General features: G+C 30.0%; 1 protein-coding gene and 1 pseudogene across 1 annotated transcript; both read right to left on the reverse strand.

Moving 5' to 3' along the window:
* Positions 1-4942: 4942 nt before the first annotated feature.
* Positions 4943-5395, reverse strand: LOC149513540 (MDIS1-interacting receptor like kinase 2 pseudogene; annotated as a pseudogene).
* A 9633-nt stretch (positions 5396-15028) lies between these two features.
* On the reverse strand, positions 15029-19504 carry LOC111275480 (uncharacterized). The gene is made up of 2 exons (XM_089748206.1): positions 16095-19504; positions 15029-15590 (listed from the first exon to the last, which is right to left on the reverse strand). Exon 1 carries the CDS (start codon positions 19462-19464, stop codon positions 16231-16233), a length of 3234 nt encoding a protein of 1077 aa, XP_089604332.1. The 5' UTR covers positions 19465-19504; the 3' UTR covers positions 15029-15590; positions 16095-16230.
* Between the last annotated feature and the right edge of the window lie 260 nt (positions 19505-19764).

A 19764-nucleotide genomic window follows, 5' to 3' on the forward strand; every position in this document is an offset into this window, starting at 1 on the left:
TCATGTGCACTCTTTCAACATAACTAAACACATACCCATATGCACCCATACCTCATACCTCTGTGGTCAGTCTCCTTTAGTCCACTCACAAACAAACATATATACCTATAAGGCATAAATCTCTAGTACTCCTATGGGGTGTCTATTCTATAAAATCCTACAACTTTTTTATACTTTTTTCTCATACCCAATCTTATAAAGACTTCATCTATTTATAAGTATACAAACTTGCCTATTAAGAATCATTTTCCTTTTAGAATTTTTCTTCTGCAAGTTAAACTTGCCTATTAAGAATTCCCTTTTCTTTAAAAATTCTTTTTTTACAAGTCTTCTTGTGCATGAAGCAATATCTAACTAATCTCAAACAAATCTCTTATGAGATTTGAGTCATTATTCCTAACAATTTTTACCTTGACTCAAATTTCATCAATAATTTATCTTTATGCTAGATATGCTTGGCTCCACCTGCAATGAAAGTCTCACAATCATCTTGTTTTATATGTTACCGATCCTCAATCCTTAAAATATGAACTTGAACTATTTTCTTGAATTGAGCTCCTCTGGACTTACCTCTTCCCATGGCTCAAACTTTCAGCTTTTCCCATGTCTCAAACTTTCAGCTCTGATACCACTTGTTAGTGATCACCACAGCTTTGATACCACTTGTTAGGCTAAAAAACCTCAATCCAATCACACCAGTGGAAGTGAAATTAAACAATTAATCAAATACATAAAAGATAACAATTTAATGTGGTTTGGTCTAACTGACCTATATCCATGGATGAGAAATAAGATCTACTACTTGTAGAGAATTATAAATATACAAATCAAATCATCTACCTCATTTAACAATCAATACTCATAAGACATTTTCAATCTCCTCTAGTTCTATGAAGTATTCTTAACCCAAATAAACATGTACCCATATGCACCATTTCAACACAACTAAACACATACCCATATGCACCTATACCTCATACCTATGTGGACCATCTCAGTCTCTTCTAGTCCACTCACAAACAAACATACACACTTATAAGACGTAAATCTTCAGTACTCTTATAGGGTATCTATCCCACACAATCCTATAACTCTCTGATATTTTTTTCTCATACTCAACCTTATAGAAACTTTATCTATTTATAAGCATACAAACTTGCCTATTAAGAATTCTTTTCCTCTCAGAATTCTTCTTTTGCAAGATAAACTTACCTATTAAAAATCTCATTTCTCTCATAATTCTTCTTTTGCAAGTCTTCTTGCCCATCAAGCAATATCTAACAAATCCTAAATAAATCTTTTATGAAATTTGAGTCATTATTCATAACAATACTTTCTCCACAGGCTAAAAGCAAAAAAAGAGTAAAAAACTCACTCATCACTAATGTCTTTCTATCTTAAAAAAAAACAAAACAAAACAAAAAGAAAAGCTTAAACTTTTTCTCTCTTAAACCCTATTTTCCTACTATGAGATTTTGACTTGATGACAAAAAAAAGATTTGGTGGATTTGATCCAATTTTGAATTCAATTACACATTTGATATTTGCCAAAAAGTTGAAATCCATTCTTCTCTTTAGCAAAATAAATGAATTTATTTTTGGACTTTTGAAAAGCCTGCTTGAAATTCATTACACCCTTCAAATACTTCATCCAACCATAGCCTAGAAGAAGAAATTTAATAAGGGCTTGATCCACTTTCAACAAGAAATATTAGTGTTTTCACATTTTAGGTTTTTTTAATTCTTTTAGTCATAACTTTATACTTAACACTCATTGGTTTAGAAATAAAAAAGTAGCCAACATTTCAAACAAATAAAAAAGAAAGAAAAAGTAGACAGAATGACGCAGATCTTGCTGCATTTACAAAAAAAAAAGTCATAAAAGACAAATCAATTGCTTTAAGAAATGCAAACTTTTCAACTTTCAAAAAATTTACATCATAATCATATTTGTTTATAAAGACGTTTGATTCAAAAGAAAGAAGATTATTAATCATAGTTTTATTTTTGATTATTAGATTATTACATTTGGTTATACAATATTTTTAAGTATCAAGAATGTAAGATTATTAGTAATATCAAAATAGGGCTTCAATATCAAATAAATTACATATTAAATTGATACCCACAAATATTTTAACCACGAGCCTTTTTTTGACACCTAACTATGTTCATAGTTAAATTTTTTTGTTTTTCCTTTTTTAGGAAAATAGATTCAAATTTTATTTTAGAGAAGAAATAATACATCAATCAACCTAATAAAAATATTTCAATAATTTTTATTTTTCTTGCTTTGCATACCCTTTTAAATGCACTTTGATAACCAAATATACAATATGCATGAGTCAAAATAAATTTGTTTTGCCAAAATACATGACCGCCGCTAATTTCCCTTCCATAAAGAAAGAAAAATAAAATTTTAAGAAGGATTAGTGCAAATAAAACTTGAAACTGAATTAAGCTCACTGCCATGCATAACGGATCTAGGAATTATAATTGGTGATGCAAATTAATAAATATGTACAGTATTATGCATAAAAAGGATATAAATCAAAATTAATTCGTGTAATAAAGATGGACATCTAAGCTCATAGTAATTTAGTTTACTTAAGTTTTTATTTTTATTGAGTGTATGTTTTAACTTCATTTGAATTTTTTTAATGAAATATAATAATTAATGATAACTTTTGTATATATTTTTAAAATATTTTTAATTTATAAATTTAAAATATGTTAAACAAATTTTAATTATTTAAAATTATTATTTTATTTTAAAATAATTATTTTTATTATTTAATTAATTTTATTCTTTTTTTAAAAAAATAATTTGATAAATTTAATTCATACATAAAATTAGAAATTAAATAAATAAAAATGTGCCAGATAGATAAAAATATAGTTTATATAAAATAGTTTAGTACGAAAAATATAGTTTAATATTAAAAAGATTACAATTTTCATAAAATTATAATCTAATATATAAAAGGACGACGATTTGTTAAAAAATCATGGTCTATATAGATAAATTTGTAGTTTAATATACCTAAAAACTTTGATTTTTGAAAAAAATCATAGTCTAACATAAAAAAATTATAACTTTTAAAAAAAATCGTAATCTAATAGTAAAAAAACCGTAATTATTAAATTTTTTTTCAAGTACACTAGCTGCCTCCAATCAACTGTGTTTTTTTTTTTCCCACCACAATAAAGAAATGAAAAGAAAAAAAGAAAAGATTAGAAACATCTCAATTGACGCCAACGTCAATTGAAGGAAGACTTCATAAGTCTTTTAGGAAGTCTTTTAAAACTAGAATAAGAGTAATATCACACCCTACATGCCCCAGCCTAGTTAGCCGCCTTTCTACGTAATAAAGAAAAAAAAAACGTAAGAAAGGAAAAGACAAGAAAAAGTAGAAATATCTAAAATTGACGCCAATGTCAATCGGAGGAAGACTTGAGATGTCTGTCAAGAAGTGTTTCACGTCATTCATGATTTACTTGGGTTTGCAATGATTTGATCACAACCTTCCGGTCTTGAGTTGACTCGCGCGTGTAACAGATTTACTAATTTATTATTGCCATGAAACACGTTAGTTTGTTAGTCTTTGTGGAAATTAACTGGAGAGGGGTTGAATAAATACCTGACCATCCGGGCTAGTCAATGTAATTTATACTTAAATAATTAATAAAATATATATTCCTTTGAACTATCCAAATCATGGCTTCTTTCTTAATATCATTTCAAGTTTTGTTGTTTTTCATGCTTGTGTAGGTTCGGTCATCTTATGTTTATCTAGATGAAATTATAAAATATTATCCAACAATACTGTGAAACTAAAACTCAAAAAAAAATTTCCCTAATCTCTCTTTTTATGTTAATTTCTGATTAAATTCTCCCTCTACTATATTCAAGTGATTTGCTTTTGTTTAACCCATTGACCTTGCATATGTAAGAAGTAATTTATTTTTAAAGATTTAACTAATTTAGTTTTTATTTATTAATGAAATGTCACCATTAGTGAATCAAATATTTAACCACATATATATTAGATTGCTTAAACATTTGAATACAAAGGAGATAAAGAAGGAGATTGAGAAAGCAAATTATACTCATACCAAGAATTATTATCCAAATTGTTAGCACCTAGTTAGCCACAAACTCCATGACCAACAGTTCTCCCAATTTGATGATAGTGAAAAGATTGGGAAATGGAAACTATTGACTGGTAATGGCTTGAGCAACCTATTGCATGGTTGGCCAAAGTTGGGGATTGTCGTTCAAGTATGCAAATGCTTCCTTTGTAGTAAATACTAAATCCTCTACAACTTGGTTTTCTAGTGGTGAGAGATGCTGGTTTATCGCATCTTTAATAAAATTTGTAGGTCATTAGGCACCAAAGCCGATGTCGATGCCAAACGCCAATGATGATAAACATGATATAAGATCACCGTGATGTCTTCCCATAAGAACTTTCATTATTAGAATTCCAAAATTATATACATCGCATTTCTCATCTACTTTCATTGTACAAGTGAACTTTGCTTAAAGAAACATATCTAATCAATGTGCTCTATTAAGCAACAAATATATCTAACCAATACATTATTATATAAAAATATTGAGAAGATTATAAAACGTATGTTGAAAAGAAATTGCGAATGTTTAGAAAATTAATTGAAAATTGAAATTCAAAGGTTCAAATAAAATTTTACATTTAGTTCATCAGTTTGATATGTTGAATATTGAAAAATTAAGTGTTAAACTTTAAAAATTAATTACTCATTTGATACTTGAATTATAGTCAAATTGATACTTAAATTTTGAAAAGTTACAATCATGATACCACGTGAACTTTGTTTTAACGCATCAATTTGCACACAAAACTAACACTTTTAATTCAATGATTACATGTTTAAAGCATCTTTAAAAAAAAAAAAGAGATCAATAAATACCTGGAACTATATATCCGAAAGTGCCAGCAAGTGAGGCCCAATTGGAAGTATCAGGCTTTAAAAGCCTGGCTGTGCCAAAATCTGAGACATGAGCCTCATAGTCCAAATCCAAAAGAACATTGTTGCTGGAAATGTCTTGATGAATAATAGGTGATGAATGGTCATGATGCACATAGGACAAGGCATGGGCCACTCCTTTTACAACATTTAACCTCTTCTCCCAATCTAACTCCATTGCCTTGTCCTTATTCCTTAACACCATTTTCAAACTTCCCCTTTCTACAAACTCACAAACCAAAAATGAGTTCTTTGGATGTGAACAAAAGCCATACAGCTTCACAATGTTACGTTGCCTTATTTCTGATAAACCATGAATCTTTCTTTCAAAGGCTTTCAAGTTGTTGGAAATCATGTTATTTTCAGATTGGTGAAGTTTCTTCATTGCAACCATCTCACCAATGGGTAGCACAGTTTTATAAACAGCTCCATAGCCTCCTGAATGAAATTGTTGGAGCTGAAATCTTCAGTGGCTTCAATAATGTTCTCATAGAGTATTCTTCCATTATATCCCCACAATGTGAAAAAATCTCCAAGTTGTGCCTCCATTGACTCAGATTTTCTAGTTCGGTTCTTTTGGCAAAGAATAAAGAAACTTCCAGCCATGATAAATAGTAAAAGAAGAATACCAAAGAGTGAAAGCACAATGAAAATGATGAACTTGGTGCTTTTTCTATGACCAACGTTGTTGCTAGCAGCAGCGACGACACAATGCATTAGTCCAGTGGCATTACCACATAGGCCGTTATTGTTTCTTAAGGCATCAAATGAAGCCTCATGAAATGCCTTAATGTTGGGTATAGGACCTACTAATTGATTGCAAGAGATATTCACAACAGTCAAGCTTTGCAAATCATTAAAAGAATTTGGGATGGAACCATTGAGCATATTGTGAGAAAGGTCCAACATTTCCAAGGAATGTAATTTTGCAACCTGTTGTGGTATCTCCCCAATAAGTAAATTCTGACTTAAATCTATATTTTCAAGACCATATATGTAGCTTATTGAAATTGGAATACCTTCTCCAAGTTTATTCTTGTTCAAATTCAGGTTCAATAACTTAGAGCATTTTCCAAGTCGATTAGGAATTGATCCACTTAAATTGTTTGATGCCAAGTTAAGATGTCGTAGGTTTGAAAGAACACCAATCTCTGATGGAATTTTGCCTGAAAGTTGGTTACCACTTAGCAAAAGATTGAACATCAATGTCAATGCTCCCAATTCCTTGGGAATCTCACCCATGAGATGATTTGAAGAGAGATCGATTTCTTGTAATTGAGTTGCATGTTTGAGCTCAGGTGGTATCTTTCTAGAAATGTTATTATTGGAGATTCATAGGCTTGTTAGACTATGGCATTACCCGAAGAAAGTTCACCATAAAATTTGTTGTTGCTTAATGCAATATAATTCAAATTAGGATATATACCAAAAGCTTCTGATATATTTCCTGTCAACTGCTTTCCTTTAAGCCTAACTCTGTAAAAGCTTTTGCAGTTTCTTAAACTTGATGGGTTCAGACCCGTCAAATTGTTGTTGATAGCCCCAAGATATATGAGTTGTCCACCGAAGCATACATTCTCGTGTAATGGACCACCGAGATGGTTGTCCGATACTTGGAGTGATTCCAAATGAGTAAGATTGCTGAACGAAGGAATTGGCCCTGATAAAAGATATATAGAAGACTTAACCCCACAAGCTTCGTCATGTTTCCAATTGAAGCAGGGATTGAACCAGAAAACATATTTTGATCAAGGTAGAGAGTAGATAAGCTGGTCCAGTTTCCTATGGAAGCAGGGATTGAACCAGAGAAATTGTTATCAAAGAAAAAAAGTTCTGTAAGAGATACAAGCATCCCTATCTCTTGAGGTATTGACCCGGAAAGCTTATTTTCAAAAAGGTAAAGAGTAGACAATTTGGTTAAGTTTCTTATGGAAGCAGGGATGACACCAGTGAGGTTATTACTTAACAACTGCATTGTGATAAGAGATCCAAGCTATCCTATTTCATTAGGGATAGAACCAGAGAGGTTATTACCATACAGATAAAGCCATACCAAGTTCCTTAGGTTTCCCAGAGATGTTGGGACAGGACCAGTTGGTTGGTTTATTGAAAGATCAAGCATATTGAGTAACTTCGTCATCCCAACTTCTCTAGGTATGGCACCATTGAGACTATTGTCAACTAGGACAAGTTGGGACAAATTATGCAAGCTTCCAATAGAAATAGGTATTGGACTGGTGAGATTGTTTGCATCAAAGAGAAGTAGAGAAAGTAAACTCAACCTTCCGATTTTAGGTGGAATACTTATAGAGAAATTATTCTGTGACAAGCCAAGACCAGTGAGCTTGGAAAGGCTGCAAACCTCTCCAGGAATAGAACCACGTAGATGGTTATAAGAGAAAAAGATGCAGGAAATTGAACTCAACCTCCCTATTTCTCGTAGAATGGAACCATTGATCTCATTATTTGATAAGGAAATCAACTCAAGACTTTTCAATAAGCCAATTTCGGATAGAATATTCCCAGAAAAAGAATTTTATGACAAGTGAAGGTAGGTCAAATCAATATATAAAACAATAATTCTTACATATATGTAAAATTTTTTTTCATTTAATTTGATTCAAGCCGATCTTTTATCTAGTATGGAAATCCAATTCTTTTGCCCATTCATTTTTAACGTGTTCATGGTACCAATTAAATTTTAAGTCGGACTATAAGCAAGAATCATCAACATTATGGTACAATAAAAAAGACTTAAATGAATTAAATAAAATTTTGTAAGTGAAACTTTAAAATCATACACATTTCAATATCAATTTTTAAAATTTAATATTTATTTTATTTTTATTAGGATAAAAAATTAAAATTTTCATCGAATTTGGATAAGATTGACATCTTTAGTGTAATGAGAATAATTTAGAGTCTATTTAAATGGGTAATAAGATTGATTTAGGTAAAATTAAAAATAACGGTGAAATTAGATACTATATTTATTATATTAAAATCAATTGTGAATATAAATATTTCGATGCAAATGAATCGTTGAGGTGAGTTGAATTATAGTTAGAAAAGAAATAACCATTAAAGATATTAGATTAAAATTTATATATAATAAAAATTTTAAATTATTTAACATCTATAAAATTAATAAATAATTGAAAATTCATTAAATTATTTTTATATCAATAATAACTTTGTTGATGAATAATTAAAAACTAATAAAAATAATAATATATCAACTGGTATTTTTCTTTATTTTTAATTAATGACATAGTTATCTATTTTTAGTTAAAATACTAACATAATATAATATAGCACTAAATTTTATGTTTAGTTTATAATATAATATTTAGTTAATCTTTTATATAATATTAAAATTTATAAAATAATAATTTTTAATTAAAAATATAATAATTATTTTATTTATTTATAAGTTTATTATATAATAAAAATTTTCATTATATTAAATTAAAAAATTATTTCATAATTTATTAATTAAATTAAAAAAGAAAAGCAAAAATATCAATCACCACCATACCCTTTCCGCCTTTCCCATCAATTGAGTTTAAGTCTTACATTGATGCCATGTAAACACAACCAGATCGGGCCTTTTTGATCCAAACGACAGAGTACAGTGACACCAATTCATTTTAAATGAGGTTTTAGATGAAATTTTGTAGGTAAAATTTGGGAATTTTTTATTAAAAATATTAAATAAAAATTTATAAAAAAAATTAAATTGATGAATTAAAAAAATTATGTTACATAAATTAAATTAAATTCGGCATCTAAAATAAAAGCATAAAAGCATAAAAAAAAAATTATGAGGCATCCGATTTAACAATAATTGATCTTAAACAAAGAGTTTTTTCATAATAAAATAAATTATTATATTGTTTGATATCAATAAAAACAACAATAGCAACTAGATACAAAAATTATAGTATGAATTGTATGACGTATAATTTTATAACAATATTGGCTAGAATTTTATAAATTATAATAAGAATATGATTTATAATTGATTTTATGACATATAACATTATTATCAATTTCAATAAATGCAAAAGGATACGTAACTAGTTGTTGCTAATGAAAAGCCAAAACAAAGTGCAACCTACCTTTATAGATCTATTGAGTGTTGAGCTAACAAAATTCTAGGCAACTAATCCTAATGTTATTCACCGTAAATTCAATATAAGTTATCTTTGACGTTTATGTGATCTGTTCTTATTTTAAATGAAAAATCTTTCTTCATCATAGATTTTTTAGTACCAAAAAAAATTGATGTTAGATTAATTAATGGATTAAAAATTTTAAGGGGAAAAAGTGAAAACATTAAAAATATGTAAATATGTTATTTTTTAAATATGTGTTTGATAAGAAATTTTGAACAATAGATAAAAATATATATGTTTTATTTATTATTTGATAAATATATTCTTTATTTTGTAAGCTGAATTGAGATATAATGAAGTAAAAAAGTTAGAATTGAATTTATTTTATATGAGATTCTTATATGGAGTTTTGATTCTTATAATATTTTATTTAATATCTTTGAATCAAGTTATTTGATAATTAAAATGAAATTATAACTTTAAAATCCATATTGATTTTTAAAATAAAAATAAAACGATTGAAAATTTTTAATCAAATTATTAATTTTTAGACTGACTAATTATTAGTTCCACCAACAAATACTTTTCCATGTTTATACTACAGGAAGATACGATATTACTATATTTTTCGGCCATAATCGTTTGTAGACTCGAGAATTGGTTGAGGACATGAGATCTTCAAGAGGCAAGCTAGGTGCTGATAACCAGACTTTACTGAGAATATTATGCCACAGTGCAGATTCAGAGGCATCCCAATTTGTCAAGAAGCAATATAAGATGCCTAAGTCTTCTGCGTAGGCTGATACTTGCATCTTAAAGTCGACTCAATCGGCAAGTTATGCCACTTTTAAATTAGTTTGTTCTCTTCTTTGTATGTGTAAATGATTCACATTTGACATGTCTATTTGAGATGGAAACCATACCCTGAATGCTCCACGGCCAAGTAGAAATGCTTTGAGCTAAACCTATTTGCTTCATGAACTGCCATTGATTGGTTATCTGTAATCCTTACACTGGAAAGCGAATTTCTTTGTCCTAACTTTTGGATTATCTCATTAGAATTTATTGTAAAAATTTTTCCAAAAGTAATTAATATAGTTTACTTTATGAACTAGTAAATACTTCCTATCCAAAAAAAATGAACCAAATATGCATTCCTACTTCATATTCCATGTTAATATGGTAACTTTTGGTTTATTTCCATTTTTTAAACTTTTGAATTTTAATTAAAATCTCAAAGTTTTGGGTTTAGTGGTTACTGTGTCTCTCTTACGATGGAAGAAGGGGTGAATCAGGTTTACAACCCCCACAATCATCCCCTTTCTTCCCTCGTGCTTGTCACCAAAAAATAATAATAAAAAATAAAAAAGGGGTTTGAATTTTAATTAGCAAGTGCCAAATGTAAAAAACAAAGCTTGAAAAAGCAGATGGGAAGGATAACGACCATACATGGATTCCAATGGTTCATTGGGCAATGATGGTTCTACCAAATGTGATTCATATATTTTCACTGGAAAAAACAAGTGTTATAATGATACTAGTTAGCAAGTTGAACTTATCCATAAAAATAGAATACTGTCCATTTATTTAAGTCTTTATGTATTATATATTAAGAAAAAAATACCAGCGTTACACGGTGTGATTTATAATTATTAAAAGATGTAATTTTTTTCAGTTGGTATTAAAGAATATTTTTAATGTTTTTGCAATATTCATTTTTTTTCTTATATTTGGAGAAATATTCATATACGATAATCTGTAGGACACAAAAGGGAAAATAAAGAGACACAACAATATGACTATTAATATTGTAGGATGTAATTCCAGTCGAATTGAGTTGATGAATTGTCAGGTTTGATTCAATTAGACTAAAAAATTTGAGATTCAAATTTTGATTCAAGTTGGATCAAATTTGTCTTTTATTATTTATATTTTAACACAATTTGTAATTTAATTGTACCATTCGAGTTTGTCTCAATACACTCAATTAAGTTAGATAAAATTATAAATATATTAAATATTAATTTTATTATTTACTTATATATACATTAAATATATTAAAAATAAGTCTTATTAGACACTCAAATCTGTTAACTTGAATATTAAACTACTCTAACTAAGCTTGACTCATTATTTGAGTAGCTCGAGTTTGAGCTTAATTCGACAATAAGTAAATCCAACTGAATAATTCACAAGTAACTTGATTTGTTTTGACTCTTATAAGATTTCTTTTAAATCATAATTTAAGAGATTTATACACATGTATGAGAAAGAATGACATACCAAATCAAAATCAATTTTGTTGAACTCAGTTTTTATTCTTTAAAATTTGCTATATAACTCAGTTTATATTCAATTTATTTTTGAAATTTGCTTTGTCTTGTTTAAATCACAACACAATAATAATGATAAAAGAAATTTGTTTTTTTATCCTTTTCTTATCTTATTCACATATACTATTTTTTTTTTTTTACTTGGGCAATTAAATAATTAAAAATAAATTTATTTTAAAATTTCTAAAAATTTAAAACGTATATTTTTCTTATCAACCATAAAGAAAAAGTAATTGAAATGGTATTTTTCTTAAAAAACAGAAAATAAGTAAAGCATTAGCCTCAAAGCCAAATGCCGAAACGTTTTTTAATTGAAAATAAGCTCGAAAAATTTTGAAGTAACCTATTCCAGGAAAAATGTTTTGGACCGTTGATCTGAACCTTTTTAAGTTACAACCGTTGATTTGCTCATAAAAAAGCCATTTTTCCTTTTATTCTAAATTTGTCGTTTTGTCAATGATTCTGATGCTTTGTAGTTTTCATGGTTTTGTTTGGTTGAAAATATAGTACTGATTTTTACATTTACAAAGATTCATAATGGATTTTGCTTGTATGGTCCTTATGGCATGTTTGGTCATTATTTTTAGAAGGGAAATTTGATTATTAATGATGGTTTTTCTTAATTGTTTTTGAACATTTGCTTTGATCATATTTCTGGGAAATTAAGATTGTCTGAATCTTTTTGGTCAAGGAATTTTTTTGGTTATAAACTTTCGTCACATGATTAGTGAGTGAAACATTTGTTCTCGTAATTTTGGTTGGTTTAAACTAGTATCCATTTGTAGTTTAAAAGATATGATTTTCAATAGGATTTTGTTTGACCGGCTTGTATTGAATAAGATCATAGAAAAGTTTTTGCCTGTTCTTGAAGGAAATGCCATAGTTTTCCTTTGGTACTATCTGTTTATTATTGCTTTATTTTGATTCTGGGTTTGCTGCTATCCATATTCGTGGAATTGAGCATTGCTGATCATGTGAAATGGGCAATGCAGGTCATATTTCATTACAATCTGGTAAATTTTTAATTAGTTAAAAACTCATCTCTTTCAATCTTTTCTGTTTGGATTGTTGAAATTTGGTTTTAATATAATTGATATTGGGATAAGTCTAAATCGATTTTTGAGTTCTTCAAGATTGATATACTGTTTCCCGTACTCTAAGGACATTCGGATGTACTTGTTACTGCTTTCTTAGAAAGTAGTTGACAGTAAGAGTGTTGGATGTTGAACTATTCTAGTTGTTGTAAATTCGATTGGACAAAGATGTTGAATTCTAGAGCTTACTTATGATGTTAGCTTTGTATAACTTGGTTCGGTTAAGTTGGTTCTTGGGTTTTTAAGTTTTTTAAAACTGAATTGAATCGACCAATTGAACAAATGCTCACCCCTAGTCAAGTCTAGCTTTCCATTTAAGAAGGGTTTATGTTTCAATGGATGGAGCAATAACTGAAGAAGTAGTTTGAAAGGATACCAATTACCAAGGCAAAGACTAGCGTAGATTGAAGCAATGCAAGGATGAGAACGAAGAAAAGTTGGGACACAAAAGATGATACCATTGTTAGATTGATCGAAAAAGCTTTGTTGCACAAAATTACCTTTGGCTTGCTATGCTTTAGTTAATTGTTTATAGAATCAATTTTATTTCTCATGTTTTAGTGCTTCTGCTTCTAAGATCATACTTTGTTTCTCAATCAAACCTCTTTCTATGTTTGGTTAATTCAATTTAGATAGCAATCAATAAATAAAATTTTAATAATTTTTCTAAAGAACATTAATATTTTCATCTTACAATACTAATAATTATAATAATATATAATCTTAAATCTGTCTAGATATGGACCTAATCCAATCTAATTTGATTAGGAAAAAATTAACAATCTAAATTTGCTCAACTCAAACTCGAAATTATTTAAACTTGAATTAATATAAATTTGAAATGATTCAAACTCAAATAACTCGAAAATTGATTGAAAATTATTATTTAAAAATAAATTGATTTTAAAACATAATAATTTAAACTCAAAATAATCCAAATCCAATAGTCTCAATTTCAAATAATCTGAATAATCTGTACCCACAACCATCTAAAATTTCTTTTACTCTAATAATTCAATATAAACTAAAACGACACAAAATTGCCACCACTATATCTATAAATCTTTTCCAAAAATTATTTGTACAACTAAATTCAATATTTCAAAAAATGTCCATTTTGATGTGTAAATCAATTAATGTAGAGATAATTGGCAACACTCCGAGAATTTTGAGTAAAATGTATTCATCATCGATTGCCATAAGATTTTATACAGTTATATCAAAGCAAGATTGTTTATTGTATTATCTCCTCATTTTAAATACTGTAAAGAAGTTTGCAAAATTTCTAAAAATCCCCCTAACAATGCAATCATCATGGAAAACATGCCTGCGAGGCATCAAGGCAACTTCGTCTCCAACCAAGAACTCCTCCAAACAAATGGTACATTGTTTCTTGGAACTCAAATGGTAAAAGACTATCTTATCGTATCACCAAATTTTAATTTTTTTCAAAATTTGAATAGAAGACTAACTAGCAGGCTTGATATTCAATGTCATCAATGACTCGTCAATCACATGAATTTTTCATATAAGCCTCCATCCTTCTATTGTATTCAATTAAATCCTTAAAATATTTATTTTTGTCTAATTAAATCTGAGTATAGTTTTGTTTCATTAAGCTCTTTTTCTTAGATGAAAATTGCACAAAATAATATTATTTCTTGTCAAATCAACATATATGCCATATTTCTTTTTATGATGCCAACATCTACATAGCATATATTTGAAAATAAAAAAGCCCTTTAGATGCTAACATGGCTTATTATATGAGCCATTTGTTACATATTATGTAAATGACAGTTCAATTTAAATTTTTAAATTTTTGCAACGTGGAAATTGATTTAACAAAAATAATTATTACCTTATGATATGGTAAAAATAATGAATTTTAGTGGTTTTCATGTAAAATAAGACTTAATTAAATAAGAATAATGTTTTATGCTTCCAATTGGATAAAAAAAAAGATAAAAATTTATTCGAGAAATTTGAGAAAAGTACAACATTTTAGCATTTTAGTAAAAAAAGTACAAGTTAAAAGTATAAATTTCAAAATCATCACTCAAATCCGTTTCAATTATATTCAATACAATAACAATTAAATTTTGAATGATTTAACAGGTAGTGAATGGTGAAAGGTTATAAAGATGAAATTGTGAAAAATAATGTGTATAAGTGTGTATAAGAATAAATGGCAAGTAAATAATAAAATAAAAGAGTCATTGCGTGGAGTTGTGTTTATTGTAATTTGGTGTGCTCACCAATTGTATTCTTTGTTTGTTCAAAGAAATAAAAAAGTGATATTGGAATTGCTGTAGCATTCCAAAGCAAAAGTATTGTAGCAAATCGGTACTATAGTAGAATATTACAATTGATACTAAAAGTCGAAATTCTAAGTCTTGCCATTAGTTACTTTTCAAAAATAGAAAATCTTGAACATACAAATTAAGTGATTCAACGTAGCTCTTCTATATCATAGGCTTAAACGCAGTTGTTCTATATCACAGCCGATTCACTACAAAAGCTTTATTACTAGAGTGCTTAAACATTTCAATACAAAGAAGAGAAAAAGAAATAGACTGAAAGCCAATACACGTGCTTAGAATTATTATTCAAATTTTTAGCACCCTAATATTAGCCACTACAGACTTCATGATCCCACAATTCTTCCAATTTTATGATTGAGAAAGGAGTAGGCAATGGAAGCGATTGACAGGTAAGGGCTTGAGCAACTCGTCGCATGGTTGGCCGAAGTTGGGGATTACCATTCAAGCATGCAAATGCTAGCTTTGTAGTAGAGATAACATCCTTTGCAACTTGCCTTACCGGAGGTGAGAGTCGTTGGTCTATCACATCTTTAAGTAAAATCAGTTGGTTGTCATTTGGTATCGATATTGATGCTGATGCCGGCGCCGATGACAACAATGGCAAATATGAAATCAAATCAGCAGGATACCTCCCCATAAGTATTTCCATTGTTAGCACCCCAAAACTGTAAACATCACATCTTTCGTCTACTTTCATTGTATAAGCTAACTCTGCTTAAAGAAATATTTCTAATCAGTGTGCTCTATTAAGCAATATATATATCTAATCAAATACACTATTATGTAAGAATATTGAGAAGATTATAAAATAATGTTGAAAAGAAATTACGAATGTTTAGAAGATTATATGAAAATTGAAATTTAGAGGTTTAAAAAAGATTTTATATTTAGTTCATCAGTTTGATATATTAAATATTGAAAAATTAAGTGTTAAACTTCAAAGATTATTACACATTTGATACTTGAATTAGAGTAAAATTCTTTGAAACTTAAATTTGAAAAGTTACAATATTAAGTGTTAAACTTCGAAGATTAATTACGCATTTGATACTTGAATTAGAGTAAAATTCTTTGATACTTAAATCTGAAAAGTTATAATCTTAATACTATTGTACTTTGTTTTAATGCATCAATTTGCACACAAAACTAACACTTTTAATTAATTGAATGATGACATGTTTAAAGCATCTTAAAAAATGAGATATTAATAAATACCTGGAGCAATGTACCCGAAAGTACCAACAAGTGAGGTCCAATTGGAAGAGTCGGGCTTTAAAAGCCTGGCTGTGCCAAAATCTGAAACATGAGCCCCATAGTCCAAATCCAGAAGAACATTGTTGCTGGAAATGTCTCAATGAATTATAGGTGGCGAATGGTCATGATGCATATAAGACAAGGCATTGGCCACTCCTTTTACAACATTTAGCCTCTTCTCCCAATCCAACTCCATTGCCTCGTCCTTGTTGCTTAACACCATTCTCAAACTTCCCCTTTCTACAAACTCATAAACCAAAAATGAGTTATTTGGATGTGAACAAAAGCCATACAGCTTCACAATGTTACGATGCCTTATTTCTGATAAAGCATGAATCTCGCTTTCGAAGGCTTTCAATTTGTTCGAAGTCATGCTATCTTCAGATTGGTGAAGTTTCTTCACAGCAACCACCTCACCAATGGGTAGCGCAGCTTTATAAACAGTTCCATAGCCTCCTGAACCAATGCAATTGCTGGAGCTGAAATCTTCAGTGGCTTCAATAATGTTCTCGTAGATTATTCTTCCATTATATCCCCACAATGTGAAAACTTCTCCAAGTTGTGCCTCTGTTGACTCAGATTTTCTGGTTCGGTTCTTTTGGCAAAGAATAAGGATACTTCCAAGCGTGATAAAGAGAAAAAGAAGACCAAAGAATGGAATCACAATGAAAATGATGACTTTGGTGCTTTTTCTATGACCGTTGCTAGCAGCAGCGACAGCACAAGGCATTAGTCCAGTGGCATTACCACATAGGCCTTTATTGTTTCTTAAGGCATCAAATGAAGCCTCATGAAATGCCTTAATGTTAGGAATAGGGCCTTCTAATTGATTGTAAGATATATTCACAACTGTCAAGCTTTTCAAATCATTAAAAGAATTTGGGATGGAACCATTAAGCATATTGTGAGAAAGGTCCAATATTTCCAAGGAATGTAATTTTGCAAGCTGTTGTGGTATCTCCCCAATAAGTAAGTTCTGACTTAAATCTAGATTTTGAAGACCATTTATATAGCTTATTGAAAATGGAATGCTTTCTCCAAGTTTATTCTTGCTCAAATTCAGGTCCAATAACTTTGAGCAGTCTCCAAGTTGATTAGGAATCGGTCCACTCAAATTATTTGATGCCAAGTTAAGATGTTGTAGATTTGAAAGAACTTCAATCTCTGGTGGAATTTTGCTTGAAAGTTGGTTACCACTTAGCAGAAGACGGAACATCATTGTCAATGCTCCTAATTCCTTGGGAATCTCACCAACAAGCTGATTTGAAGAGAGATCGAGCTCCCGTAACTGAGTTGCGTGTTGCAACTCTAGTGGGATCTTTCCAGAAATGTTGTTATTGGAGATTTGTAGGCTTGTTAGATTATGACATTGCCCCCATTTTGGAGAGAGTTCACCATAAAATCTGTTGTGGCTTAATGAAATGTAATTCAAATTCGGATACACAGCGAAAGCTTCTGATATATTTCCTGTAAAGTTGTTTCCTTCAAGCCTAACTCTGTATAAACTTTTGCAAGTTTTCAAAGTTGGTGGGATATAACCCATCAAATTGTTGTTGAAAGCCGTAAGCCTTGCGAGTTGTCCACCCTTGCATAAATTTTTGGGTAATGGACCACTGAGATGGTTATCTGCTAATTGTAATGATTGCAAATGAGTAAGATTGCCGAGCGTCGAAGGAATTGGCCCTGATAAATGATTATAGCTAACATGTATCCTCATAAGCTTCGACATGTTTCCTATGGAAGCAGGGATTGAACCAGAGAAATTATTTTGACTCAACTCAAAGTAAGTGAGAGATTTAAGCATCCCTATCTCTTGAGGTATCGACCCAGAAAACATATTTTGATTGAGGTAGAGAGTGGATAAGCTAGTCAAGTTTCCTGTTGAAGCAGGGATTGAACCAGAGAAATTATTTTCATCCAACTTAAAGTCAGTGAGAGATTTAAGCATCCCTATCTCTTTAGGTATCAACCCAGAAAACATATTTTGATCGAGGTAGAGAATGGATAAGCTAGTCAAGTTTCCTATTGAAGCAGGGATTGAACCAGAGAAATTATTTTCACCCAACTCAAAGTCAGTGAGAGATTTAAGCATCCCTATCTCTTTAGGTATCGACCCAGAAAACATATTATGATGAAGGTAAAGAATGGATAAACTGGTCAAGTTTTTTATGAAAGCAGGGATTGAACCAGAGAAATTATTATGACTCAACTGAAGGTTAGTGAGAGATTTAAGCATCCCTATCTCTTGAGGTATTGACCCAGAAAACATATTATGATGAAGGTAAAGAATGGATAAACTGGTCAAGTTTTTTATGAAAGCAGGGATTGAACCAGAGAAATTATTATGACTCAACTGAAGGTTAGTGAGAGATTTAAGCATCCCTATCTCTTGAGGTATTGACCCAGAAAACATATTATGATGAAGGTAAAGAATGGATAAACTGGTCAAGTTTTTTATGAAAGCAGGGATTGAACCAGAGAAATTATTATGACTCAACTGAAGGTTAGTGAGAGATTTAAGCATCCCTATCTCTTGAGGTATTGACCCAGAAAACATATTATGATGAAGGTAAAGAATGGATAAACTGGTCAAGTTTTTTATGAAAGCAGGGATTGAACCAGAGAAATTATTATGACTCAACTCAAAGTCAGTGAGAGATTTAAGCATCCCTATTTCTTGAGGTATCGATCCACAAAACATATTTTGATAGAGGTGGAGAACAGATAAGTAGGTCAAGTTTCCTATGGAAGCAGGGATAGAACCACGTAGATAGTTATCAAAGAAATAAATCTCGGAAACTGAACTCAGCCTCCCTATCTCTGATGGAATGGAACCACTGATCTCATTACTTGCTAAGGAAATCAACTCAAGACCTTTCAATAAGCAAATTTCGTATGGAATATTCCCCGAAAAGTTATTGTATGACAAGTCAAGGAAGGTGAGCTTGGAAAGGTTCCCAATGTGTGAGGGAATGGGCCCATACAGTGAGTTGTTACAAAGGTTAAGCCTCATCAGGCTAGGGAAGAAAAGAAAGTTAAGACTATGAAGTGTACCTTTCAACCCATAATCTGGAAGGCTTAGATTGGTGATGCTTTCAGCCTTGTCGCAGGAAATTCCAACCCAACTGCAATGGCTGTCTCCAACCCACAAAGAAGAGAGCAAAGTTCGGGTGTTGTTGTCAAGGCTAGCTTTCCATTTTAGAAGAGCTTCCGCTTCTTTACCTCTTGTAAGTGCAGCAATGGAGGATGAAGAAGCAAAAACAGAGGAAGAGTGAAGCAGGACAAGTATGAGGAAGAACATGACTTTTAATGGTATTAAGAAAGATGACATGATTTGGATAGTTCAAAAAGGATCTTTTGTTAATTGTTCTAAATTATATTGGCTAGCATGATCAGGTATTTATGCAAAATACAAGAACATTTCAGTCACCATGAAACGTCAATATCAAGTGGAAAATTGCAACTTCAATATGACGGGTTTTTTACGTTTAAATTAATTTTGTTAGATGATGACTATTTGATTTCTTACATTTAAAGAACGATTGTAGCTTTAGTGTGCACTTATTATTTAATCAAATGTTAAAAAAATCATGATAATTATTTTAAATGAAAATCTATCCTATACATCAAT

The sequence above is a fragment of the Durio zibethinus genome, chromosome 19 (assembly GCF_047325235.1).
Source record: "Durio zibethinus cultivar Kanyao isolate XHJ-2024 chromosome 19, ASM4732523v1, whole genome shotgun sequence".
NCBI lineage: Eukaryota > Viridiplantae > Streptophyta > Magnoliopsida > Malvales > Malvaceae > Durio > Durio zibethinus.

What these genes read in the sequence shown, in the direction of transcription:
- LOC111275480 (XM_089748206.1), bottom strand. Translation starts at nt 19,464, where the DNA reads ATGTCATCTTTCTTAATACCATTAAAAGTCATGTTCTTCCTCATACTT.